The sequence below is a fragment of the Phocoena phocoena genome, chromosome 3, assembly GCF_963924675.1.
Source record: "Phocoena phocoena chromosome 3, mPhoPho1.1, whole genome shotgun sequence".
NCBI classification, from domain to species: Eukaryota; Metazoa; Chordata; class Mammalia; order Artiodactyla; family Phocoenidae; genus Phocoena; species Phocoena phocoena.
Window position 1 is genome coordinate 169111915 of NC_089221.1, and position 12470 is coordinate 169124384.

Below are 12470 nucleotides of genomic sequence, written 5' to 3' on the forward strand. Positions count from 1 at the left end.
GGAAAGGTGAGAAATACAAAGTGGACGTGGGCTCTGGGAACTCCCACTGGGCTTGCATCTCTCCCCGTGGAGGGGCGGACCTGCCACGAGCAATGTGAAGTCAAAGAGCGGCACGGTCACTCAAAGTCCTCACTGCATGGGGACAATAATCTGCGCGTAGAAGCCATACTGCATGGGCTTAAAAATATCATCCCCGGTCTTACCTTCCCATACTTGCTGAAAAGATTCTTCAAATCTGTAGCTCTGGTGGTAGAAGAAAGTCCACTAACCCAGAAATTCCTACCACAACTGCTACGACCTATCACAAAAAAAGTTCAGGTAAAAAACACGACAGCAACAAAATCCTGAGTCTCATTCCAAACCAGACACTTTCCCTTCTTGTCCCAGATGCCAGCAGTACCCAAAGCCGGCTGGGGTGTGGGGCCCCGCCCACTGTCCTTACACAAGCTCTGCGCACTAGGCAGACGGGACCACTGGCAACGCCATTACTATGGCGAGTCGGGGGCTGCTCAGCCCGTGGGAGAGTCCCTTAGCTACCACATGGCATCATCCAATCCAGTGAGGCGACTTTGGAATGTAAGACAGGTGCTATCAGTGTGGAACCACAGAGCACAACCTACCCCTGGTTTTTGTTCTTCTTAGAACACTGATTAAGGAGGAATCTGGACCAGCAAAACTACTTCTCAATCAGTGAATCAATAAAGGGCTCTGGTGTTGATAAATCTGTAATACCAGGGAAACTGCCCCCCACAGCCCCAAGGTATCTGAAACTCGAAGCATTTTCTCCATCTGCAAGTGTCACCATGGCTAAGGAGGTTGCAAATCAGAGGGTCAGTCAGGATGGAGGAGCTCAAAGCCCTCTGGCAAAATCAAGCATGAGCATCAAATCGATGTGTCAACTCTGCCCTGCAACCCAGAATCTGCAGTGAGGAGCAGGGGACAGAGTGGAGAAAAGGCTTCAAGACGGGCTCACAGGCACATGTGAGGCAGAAATGGGTGTGGACAGCCCAGAACCAAACACCCGCCACCGTGGGGACCAAACATGCTCTCGGGGACGATGCCACGCTGACCTACCCTTTTCCTCTTTGGAAAGCCTTTTGGTATCCAAGTCATCTTCGACAGAACTAGAGACAAAAGACAATGTCACTCCAGAAGGAAGAAGCAGACAGGAAACAAACTCAAAATTATAAAATACGTGCTGAGGTTGCATACCTACCCGAAATTTAGTTCTGAAAAAATGATACCCCGACAAACGTGTATTGGAAATCTGACCTAACCATAAGATTTCAGACCCACAGGAGTTAATTAATTCTGCTGGGCTAAAGATAATTAGGAAGAATTAAAGAAAACAACCATGATAGGTTGAGAAAAGAAAAAAGATTATGTAATCAGCTTAAAATAAACAAAGAGAAATAAAACATTCTTTAGAAGTAAACTACAATTGCATCAGTCTGGCTGGCCAATTGCAGAAACAACAGCTTATGTGTGTCATTAAACGACCAATGAAAAGGAGATAGCGTCTGGTCTAAAACTGAGAAAAAACAAACCTCATTTTCTGATCAGCGCCCTCACTGGCTGAGGACTCTTTAGGAGCCGGAGGGACTTCATTACAAGCTTCAAAAGCAAACTTCTTCACGTCTTCTTTGCTATCCCTGGGGTCTGGGCTTGAGGCTTCCGGGGGCGCTTCCGAGGCCTCCTCGCTACAGGCTTCCGTGTGCTCTGAGGCTTTACTACTCTGCTCAACTGGCTTCTCTAGCCCTACAGGCTCACAGTCCGTCCTCTCGCCATCGCCTGTCTGCTCCACGGGCTCCCTTTTCACTACCGCTAACAGGGTGTCTGCCTTGCTCGACTGAGCTTGTGCTGTTGACTCGCTGGCCAAATCTAAATCACCCTCCTCCGGATGGGCGCTGTCAAAAAGGTCCTCTTCCTCCGCAAGCTTTCTGTCTGGCCCCACGCTACTTGTTTCCTGTGCAAATGGCTGCTCCAGCTCGGAACCTTCTTCTTTTACTGGCTCAGATTTACAAGTTTCCCCCAAAATGTCGAGTATTTTCTCATTTTCTACGGATTTAACAGGAATAGAATGGCACAAGGTTTAATTACCAGGGAAATAAAGCAATCACAAATGTGGAACTGGCACGGCTGCCACACTAACACGAAGAGAACTGCTAGCTACACAGAGATTGGAAAACCCGCGGGTACACAAAGTTACACTGGTTACACTACCTGCGCTCCAACCGCCTGCGAGAGCAAGCCTCTATGCTACATGGAAGAGAAAAGCATCCCAGAGATTTAACCCCCATAACCTTCTGGCTGATTCTTGACAGTCTTCATTCTGTCGTCGTTTATATATGACTCTTCCAAATTTAGCTTCCAAAGTCCAAGTTGCTTAACTGAATGTATCACCATTCACTGAACAGCTCAATTTCCAAATTTCTTTGAATTTCTTTTAACAGAACAGTCCAACATGAAAACCAGAATCTCTTCCATCGGTGCTCTGAGATATTTGCAGTCCAGAAAGTGAACAGTTATTTGTTTGGAATTCTCATGAAGAAACTCTTTCCTCTTCTGGAATCCAGTTACGTCTCAATGTTTTAAACCGTATCTCCCTACCACTGCCTGCACTGCCTGAATTAAAAACCACAAAGTTATGATACTGCCCAATATCACAAGATCTGTTCTGTGGGGTACAGAGGTATTTGCTCTCGAGAGGCATGCAAACTCTCTCTACATACGTTTAAGTGCCATGTACATTTAAAAAGGCATGAGACAGTTTCATCTCACCAATACATTTTGCGAAATGAGAAGTTAGCCACTTTCACAGATCTGGTGATATGGCTGGGTTTCCAATCTCTATGATCCTGGTATGTTCTGGATCGTAAACCTTTAGAACAATGTATACTACAGTAAGGTAACTTTTTAAAATTAAAGAATTCAAATTAGAGAAGGTGGAAAACTAGAATGATTCCAAACCCCGCTGCTAAGTTTTTCATTTAACAGTACCTGGCTCCAAGGATGGCTCTTCAATTTCCTGCAACAAAAAATATAAATAAGATTGTGCCAGATGGATGAAACCCAGAATTTATTTACACCAAAAACTGTAATAACTAAAAAGGGAATTTTAAAAACACAGACAAGGGACCTCACAAATACAGCAGGTGGAGAACCTGCTCGTTCTGGGCAAGAGCCCACACAGCTGGCATCCCACCTCATTCACCTTGGCCCCAAGCCCCACAGCCCAGGACCCTCTCAAAGGGCCTGGTTTATTCCTGTGTTGTTTGCTTTGCTGCACTTCCCAGCTCCTGGCAACATTTTATCACTTTTAATGGTGATGAACCCATCACATGCTTGTCTGTCCCTCTAAATCGTCTTAAACACTGCCCTGGAGGGCAGTGTTTTCATTTTTTCTATCTTTAGTGCCTAGTAGAATGCCTGACACATATCAGATAATCAATTTTCACTTAATTAATATAGCATTAGTTTCCAAAAATTAAAAAGATCGAGGGAAAGAAGGCACAGGTGGCTTGACCCCTGCTCTTTGAATGGTCATACCACCCCTGCCCACCTGGTCAACTGAGCCCTCTCCAGTGTTACGGATACCTGCTTCTTTATCTCTTCTAAACAACAACCCACCAGGCAGCCCTAATTCCTAAATATCGCTCCAACCCTTCCCAGGAAGCCCTGTCAAGTCACACCATTGTTATTCCTTGCGGACAGTAGCGCTGGTTTTACCACCCCCATTCCCACCTCCCTCTCCAGCAGGGCCATCTGCACCTCACCCCACCCCTGACCAAGTCCTACACATCCCTCGGCATTTAGCTTAGGGGCCACCTCGTCATAGAGAGGCTGCCCAACTAAAGGAAGGGCCTTTTCTCAATATGTGGCCCCTGACCCCTACGTTCCCTCTGCACAAACTACAATATTCTGGAATTCCAGCCAACGCTGATAAGCACTGTCTAGGTTCCAGGCACAAATTCAAGCACCTTACTATATATATATTAACCAATCATCACACAGCCCTAGCAGGTTGGTACTATTAGTATCATCCTTCTTTTCACAGATTAGGAGACAGGCACAGAGTGGCTGACAAACTTCCTCAAGGACACACAGCAAAGCCAAGATTTAAGCAAAGGCTATGTGACTGAGAGTCTGTTTATCAGTCCAGGCCGCAACTCATCGCTCTGTTTACACAGGAAGGATGGACACCAACCTTTCTTCTCATGCATTGACACAGCACAGGTGCTTAGCATATAAGTTACATGGACGTGAATGGTTTGCAACTTCCACTGGGCACTGACCTGCCATTCTGGGGAGCCCTAGGAAACTGTTCACTTTCATAATAGTTTCATTTATTTGTAATCAACTCTTTTTCATTTCATGCTGGGAATTAAAGATTCTACACTGAAGGAAACAATCATTTTAGGCAGAACAATTCTCTCCTGACTTTCCCTAGAGAAAAACGCATATGTTTCTATTTGTCTCTGAGAGGGACTATATATAAGCGTCTGGTTAGGATAATACATACAGGAGTCTTTGACCTACAGAGACACTCAAGAAAATGACAAGACCCGCTCCTCCTTTCCCTTCTGAGTCAGGAACAGGTTGTGTCACTTTGCAGCTGGAGAGAGACATCAGCCCTAAAGATGAATGGGGTTTCACCAAGTTTCCTTGAGATTTGCACCCTCAAGGCCGGGGTTCTGGCTCGCTAATAACAAACCTTGCCCCTGCCTGGCAGAAGCAAGTGAAGATCTTGTCTGAAAGGTGATTTCCAATTAAGCAGCATAGGTGACATTATTAAAACAAACAAAAAACAAGGACTGGCATAAGGTGACTGGCAGCTTGCTTACGACTGGCCTAAGTATTTTCATTTCCTCACAAAACTTTCTACTGAAAATTAGCTACCCAGCTTTATTCCAACAGTTTACATCTATAGGCTGGCAGAAAAAGAAAAAGGAAACTCAAGATCCACATTTATGCAAACCATACCTGAAAGTTAGGCCACATCTCATTTGTTCTCATGTAAGATTTAACTTCTACACAGATGGTCGTCAAACAGCCAAGATGATGTAGTTATCAAAAGAAATCTGTGTACTTTCTGAGAAAAACTTCCCAAAGGCAGAACCAGAACCCCTGAGAATCCATCTTTCTTCCCAGCTGTGAGGTCAGCGCTCTGGTCACCCCCTTGCATCCTCATCTGTGCCCCATTCGTCTCTCCTGAGGAGGGAGTGTCCCCCTTGCTGTCTCATGTCTCATCTAATAGTCTTTCTGCAGAGGATGTCATCCAGAACAGACCCGACAGGCTGCCCTTCTCCCACCAATCAAATTAACAAGAACCCCGCAAACACACCCTCCTCTCTGCTGCAGGGACGCCACAGTGCTTGGAAGGGAAGCCAAGACGATGAGCCCTTTTCAATAGGCATGTCATATTAGGGGAAAGTGGAAAGCAAAACCCCCTCTACAGAAGCCAACAAAGGAAATAAACTTTGCAATGACTTTCAGTTGGGACTGCCATACAATATTGGAAGTGGTTCCCAGAGACTGTGGTCTAATGTTTGATTCTAAAATTACTGAGACATACAACAATTTACCTGTAATATAGTGAAGTCAGATGATGAAGTATCTAAATTGTTTATAGTTTCTTTGTCCTCTACCTGTAAAATAAATGGAGAATAAAATTTGTTACATCACTAATAAGGTAACATATTGGTACATCCGTACAGTGAAAAGCTACAGCCATGAAAAGTCATTTAAGATGAAATTCTAAACACAGTGCAGGAATCAAAAAAGCATTATACTGTGATTCCACCTCAAATAAAAGAAATGTACATAAACATATACCTGCAGACAGACTAGGAGACCCACTAAAATGGTATCAGTTTGGGTTTCAAGATGCAAGCCAAACAAAGAAAAACAAAAGTCTAAGTTAAGCAAAAAAAAAGCACAACTGGGCAGTACATGGGCTCTCCTGGTAGACTGGACCACCAAGTTTGGGGCTGTTCTTTCAGGAACACCATCTAGAATCATGCTGCAGAGTGGGTTCTTGGATTTCCATGGCCACCACAGCTTCCCGAGCCTGGATGCTATTGCCACTGGGACTGCTGCTGCTAGGGAGGCTACTGCCCACATGGGAAGGGCTTCTCCGGGAACCCTGCCACTCAGCATCATCAACTTCCAAACTGAGTGTGGGGACGGGAGCATAGGACTGGCAAAGCCCAGGTGACCCAACATTGCCCCACCTGCAGGGCAAGAGTAACTGGTATGTTGAGCTTCTACTCTATGAGGTGGGCTCTGTCCATAAGGCAAGGGATTCCCCAAATATAGAAAGGGGGTTCATAAAATCATTGTTGTGTGACCTAACATAATTTAGATTGTTTGTTATAAAGCCCTGAATGTTGGTTTATTTTTTGGGGGGGGAGATAGTTTCAAAATATTTTATAATTAGCATGTATTGTTATTAGCTTTACTTGACTAGGAAACTACCTTGCACCACTCCTTCCTTCCCGACACAGCCATCTCAAGACATTCTACACATGCTCACAAGAGCATGGGCACACACGCACGTGAAAGACCGTCTCTCCTTTCTCTGTCTCCATGATTAGTAGCACATTATTCTGTTTCCTGCCTTACTTTTGCTGCCATCTTGGAGATTATTCTAGTTCATATAAATAAGTTTAGTTCATTGAGATTGTATATAAAAGTAGTAACTGTATCACCAGAAGGAGTAATAAATGTTATAGTAACAGTAGCAATAACCTTACTGCCGCTTGCTATACAATAGGTGCTGCTCTAAGCTGGGGTCAAGGGCCAGATAGTGAATATTTTAGGCTTTGTAGGCCAGACTGTCTCTGTCATGACTATTCTACTCTGCTGTTGTATCCAGAAATCAGCCACAGACAATTGTCACAAATAGGTGTGGCTGTGTTCCAATAAATCTTTGGCCAGCTTGATGACTTTTGCTCTAAATTAGCAATAAGCATTCATCTATTTAGTCCTCCTCAAACCTACTAGTTTTGCAAATGAGGCCCAGAAAGATTAAGTAAATTAGCCAAGGTCACACAGCAAGTTAAGTGGCAGACCTCTAGTCAATGCTGTTAACTCTTTTTTTTTTTTTTTTAATGCTGTTAACTCTTAAACAACTGCTTCCACTAAACCATGGTTATTTAACAATTACTGATAGACATTTAGGCGTTTCCAAGCTTTTGTTACTGAATATATTATTTTCTAATCACAGGGAATAAAACAGCCTTAAGGAAAAGCAGCCAATAAGGAAGGGTTTCACTGCTCTTGTGTTTCTGGTACTCCTTTTTAGGAAGCCAGTGAATGAGACTCATCAAAAGATGAAACAATTGCATACCCTATTTGTGTCAAAATGACCCAATCATTTCTCAAAACCACCCCACACCCCTTTCAAAGATGACAATCTGCTACCTCTAAGGGTATCGAGGATCAGTTCCAAAAGAAAATGCAAACACATTCCAAGGAATGGCGTGGGTGGACCAGCAGAGAACAGGGCTTCCTTCCCCCGGGAGTACTGGAGTACTTGGGAGACACTCCACAAAAGATCTGAGGAGGACTACGAAAACAAGGTGCCTCCTAGGACCAAGCCCTAGGATTTCCTACAAAGACGCCTCATGGCTTCTATTTTTCATTGCCTCTTCTGGCTACCCGAGAAACGTTCATCCTCACGGAAATGACACAATCCAGTAAATTTAACGGCACTGAGATAATGTGGTGTATGAGTTAAGTACATGGACTCTGGAATTAGACTGGTCAATTCTTATTCTCATATGACCTATATATTGTCTGGAGATATTACTTTACCTTTTTACTTCCCAATTTCCCCAACTGGAAAATGGGCATAACAGCATCTATATATCACACTGTTGTTCAAAGGATTAAATGAAATAATGCCTAATGTCTGGCAGACAAAGTTCAATAAATAATGCCCACCATAACTGCATCTAACAAGAAAAAAACCCTAAGGCTTTAAAAACATCATCAAAGTTAGTGTTAAAGATTGACTAGGCGAGGGCTTCCCTGGTGGCGCAGAGGTTGAGAGTTCGCCTGCCAATGCAGGGGACACGGGTTCGTGGCCCGGTCCGGGAAGATCCCACATGCCGCAGAGCGGCTGGGCCTGTGAGCCATGGCTGCTGCGCCTGCGCGTCCAGAGCCTGTGCTCTGCAACGGGACAGGCCACAACAGTGAGAGGCCCGCGTACCGCAAAAAAAAAAAAAAAAAGATTGACTAGGCGAGTACCAATTGGTTGACAGCAAAAGACCAACTCTGAACCTCTGTTTTGGTACTTTCAAGGCATCCCAGGTGTTACACCACAGACCAATCTCCTATAATAAACAGGAAGATCTACAATAGTATCCTCAAAAGGCTTAACACCGCATGATACAAATGGAGAGCATATACTCGCGTTCCTCACAAGACACCATTTTTCAATGAAGCAAAGTGTGTTTTTCAGACTCATCTGATTTTTACATGTGAATGGATTAGCCACCATTCTACTCAACTGGCATTAAAAGAACTTAAGTCCAAATATAAAACTTATCATCTATTAAGCTATTTGAGGAATTGTTACGTTTAGGGTACACTGTAGAGACACTGCCGAGTTACCTACAGCATGTTCTTGAAGCGGCTCAGGAAGCTCCTTCATTTCTCCCTCGACTAGCTCTCTACTATCAGACAGGGACTCCGGGAGATTATCAGCATCGTCGTCGTCCACACAATCTGCAACACTTCCATTATCGATTTCTGCTTCATCCAACACACTGATATCCATCATGTCGATGTCCTGCAAGTTCTCCAAAGTGGTCTCAACATCCTCCTGTGACAAACAAAATACCACCATCAGATGACTGTCATGGGTCCACGCACGGAGCTGATTCACTGACAAGGCTGCACATACCTGTCCATCCCCAGAATTTTCCTCTAGCCCGTTATCTTCCACACCCTCTTCTTCTGGTTTGCGCCCTGGAGGAATAATTTACAGCATGAGATCATCGATATGCACTTTCCAGATGTGACAACTTGCACTTTTATAGCCCCTAAGCACTACAGAAATAAGACAACCTAAAACACCCGTGGCACTTCTCCATTTAGGAACACCATAATCCAGGAATGGTAAGGCCATTCTGCAAAAGGCAGTCCCTCTACTACCCCCAAATAGAAGTGGTTCTGTTCTTATCAACTGGCTGTGGAAGTATGAGGAGCCTGAAATGGATTCTTAATAAGATGGAGATAGACTAGACCTTTTCCAGGCCTGCCCTTCTTGTTAAGTGGCTTTGGTTATGGGGAGAAGAGTATCTTATACAAATGTGCTGCTTTGGGGACTTCCCTAGCAGTCAGGTGGTTAGGATTCCGCACTTTCACTGCCACGGCCTGGGTTCAATCCCTGGTCGAGGAACTAAGACCCCGCAAGCTGTGTGCTGTGGCAAAAAGAAAAAAAAAGAAAAAGAAAAAAAAAAGGGGTGGGGAGAGAAAAAGTGCTGCTTAAAAAAAAAAAAATCTATCTATCTATTTACATGGCTGTGTTGGGTCTCAGTTGCAGCACGCAGGACCTTCGTTGCTGCGTGTAGGACCTTCGTTGCAGCATGCAGGATCTTTAGCTGCGGCAGGAGAACTCTTAGTGGCAGCATGTGGGATCTAGTTTCCTGAACAGGGATCGAACCCGGGCCACCTGCATTGGGAGCACGGAGTCTTAGCCACTGCACCACCAGGGACGTTCCTGTGCTGCTTTCTAGTTAAGGAACGTGGAACATGTTTTCCCACAGAGACAATGACATAAAAGGAAAACATAAAAAAAGCAAACAGAAAGTAAAAGCCTTTCACAATTTTACCATCTAGAGTTAGCCCTCGAGCTATCATACAGTGGCATATATTGATAAGATATCCTCCCATACTGTGCTATGTATATACGTGTACTTCGCTTTTAAAAATGGCACTGTACTGTCATTTTATAATCTTTTCACTTAATGTATTGTGAACATCTTTCTATACTTTCGTAGCATTATATGGAGACACCGTCATTGAAGTAAGTAATACCTACGGATGGAGATTTAAGAAAATGCTTATAAAATGAACATTCTGGTAATTCTTTTTTTGCATCCAGGTAATTGTCGTATTAGGACATATTTCTATAAATGGCATAGTTGGGACAAAGAGTATGTACATTTTAAAGTCTTTTATTAAAAAGAAACACCCCACATATTATCGTGATACCCCAGAGGAAGAGTATTACAATCCATAGTTCCATCAACAGTGAATCAAAGTACCAATTTTTCTGAATCTTTATTAAAATCAGCTTTTCTGAATCTTTAATAAAATCAGCTATTTCACACACCAATGTGCTAGGCAAAAAAGGAATACTTGTTTTAACCTGAATTTATCTGATCACTGCTTAGGTTGCATTTTTTGGTCAATCATTCGCACATTTGTAAAAATTTCTCATTTATATCCTTTCCCCAATTAAAAAACCTCTGTTCCATTTCTCCTCATTTTTAATTTGCATGTCATAAACACAACACATTTTCTCCCAGCTCTTCACCAATCTTTTAGTTTTGTTTTTGGGTTCTGGGTAAATTTTACTTTCATGCAGCCAAAGCTATTAATCGGTTTTTATGTGTAAATGGTTTTTACCTTCATGTTTAGAAGCCCATCTCCACACCAAGACCACACAAATATTCACCTATATTTAGTTCTTTTCTGATTTCATTTTAACATTTGATTCTTTCACTTTCCTGCTGAGTAAGACTATTTTACAAATGCCTCTTCCATCTGGAAACTGATTTCCCAACACCATTCACTAATCTTTCCCCCACTAATCTGAAATGTTGGTCTACGGAAAGAGGTGCTAATCAGCCACCTGTCCTTAGCTGCACAACCTCAGGAGGACTCACTTCCTGCGACGACTATTTCCCCAAAGCAAAGATCAATTTCTTAAGACTACCAAGTATTTTTCAAGTAATATAAAAGAACTAGACATTAATTTGCCTATATTTAATGATTAATCTCGTAAGTATATATAGAATCTGTGTGTGCAGGGAGCTCAACCCTAATCATTTATACCATCATTCAGACGTTAAAAAAACCTCTCTCAAGGGTGAGAATTTTCTTATAACATGTGTTACTTAATTCTTCCACATTCTAATTTCACTCATGTTCTCAGGAATATCTTATTTAGGAACACAGGGAATTGTGACACTAATACTAGAATGCAATACATTACGTGCAAGTAGCCTTGGTGGCTGACTGGGAACCCCAATACCATTTTATAATATTCCTATGGCAAAACATGCCTTGAGCTTCAAAAATGTCTGGAACTCAACCCAGTGGTCTTTGTAAATATGCCAGGAAGATACACCAGCAACATTTCCACAGACTTACTGTATTTGATAAAACTGGTTACCATTCTAGAACATGCACATTGGTTTTTGTCCAATTCCACTGAATTACTACTAGGACAAAAAAATCTAAGTAGACTACCACAAACTTGCCACCCTTTATACTGTCTTTCTCCCTTTCACAAGAAAGGCAGCAGGTTTTCGACTGGCAGACTCAGATCTCACAACCTACTGTTCTCCTGAGCAATAAGCACAGTTACACTGCAGCTCAAATCCCTTCCACAGGAGAACTCTCCCAGCTAAATGACCTGACCAGAAACGTCAAGAGAATATGCAGTTCTAAGAACGTTTAATCTTCAATATAGAAAGCACACCTCTACTGGGATGCTTATCAACAATCGCCTACTTTGGGGGGAAGTAGGTTTGGGGAAAGATACCCTACTTTCCAAAGATGAAAAACAGTGTGTCTAAACGAATCCAAAATTAATGCGAATGAAAAATATTACTCTGGCAAAAACTAAAGCGACTGTTTTTGGTACTAAGGGAAAAGGTACCCCTCAAAGCCTTCTTCTGCAGAGTAAAACGCCTCCAATGTTCGCAGTCTCCAAACTACAGGCCTCGCTCAGTGCTTGTCTCCATAACCTGCTCCCAGCCCCCTCGCCTGGGATTCCGGTTTCTTCTCCCTGTTAAGCTTCTGCTTTGGCAATTACGTCCAACTCACCTGTTAGACCACCTCCCTGGACTTCTGCTGGGATATCCCCCCAGTATCCCGTGTGGCCTGCTGCATGTGCAAAGGTCAGTATTTTTTAAAATTTGCTTGACTACATAAATACATCCACACAATTACACAAATACACTCATTAAAAGATTCACACCATTGGGATGTCCTTGGTGGCACAGTGGTTAAGAACCCGCCTGCCAATGCAGGGGACATGGGTTCGAGCCCTGGTCCGGGAAGATCCCACATGCCACGGAGCAGCCAAGCCCGTGCGCCACAACTACTTAGCCTGCGTGCTACAACTACTGAAGCCTGTGTGCCCAGAGCCTGCGCTCTGAAACAAGAGAAGCCACTGCAATGTGAAGGCTGTGCACCACAACGAAGAGTAACCCCTGCTCGACGCAACT

The 12470-nt window shown here is 43.4% G+C and overlaps 1 protein-coding gene across 4 annotated transcripts in view; it reads right to left on the reverse strand.

Annotated features, from left to right (window-relative positions):
• Positions 1 to 12470, reverse strand: part of SAFB (scaffold attachment factor B) — a 34369-nt gene that overhangs the window by 12198 nt on the left and 9701 nt on the right. For 2 of the 4 annotated variants that reach the window (XM_065874602.1, XM_065874601.1), the window contains exons 3-9: positions 8912 to 8976; positions 8624 to 8830; positions 5586 to 5648; positions 3001 to 3028; positions 1548 to 2058; positions 1075 to 1124; positions 204 to 298 (exon numbers count right to left, since the gene is read on the reverse strand). In XM_065874602.1, coding sequence (XP_065730674.1) covers positions 204 to 298; positions 1075 to 1124; positions 1548 to 2058; positions 3001 to 3028; positions 5586 to 5648; positions 8624 to 8830; positions 8912 to 8976 — 1019 coding nt within the window. Of the gene's footprint in view, positions 1 to 203; positions 299 to 1061; positions 1125 to 1547; positions 2059 to 3000; positions 3029 to 5585; positions 5649 to 8623; positions 8831 to 8911; positions 8977 to 12470 lie in introns of all 4 variants that reach the window. The other 2 variants (XM_065874600.1, XM_065874604.1) reach the window with 2 other exon arrangements.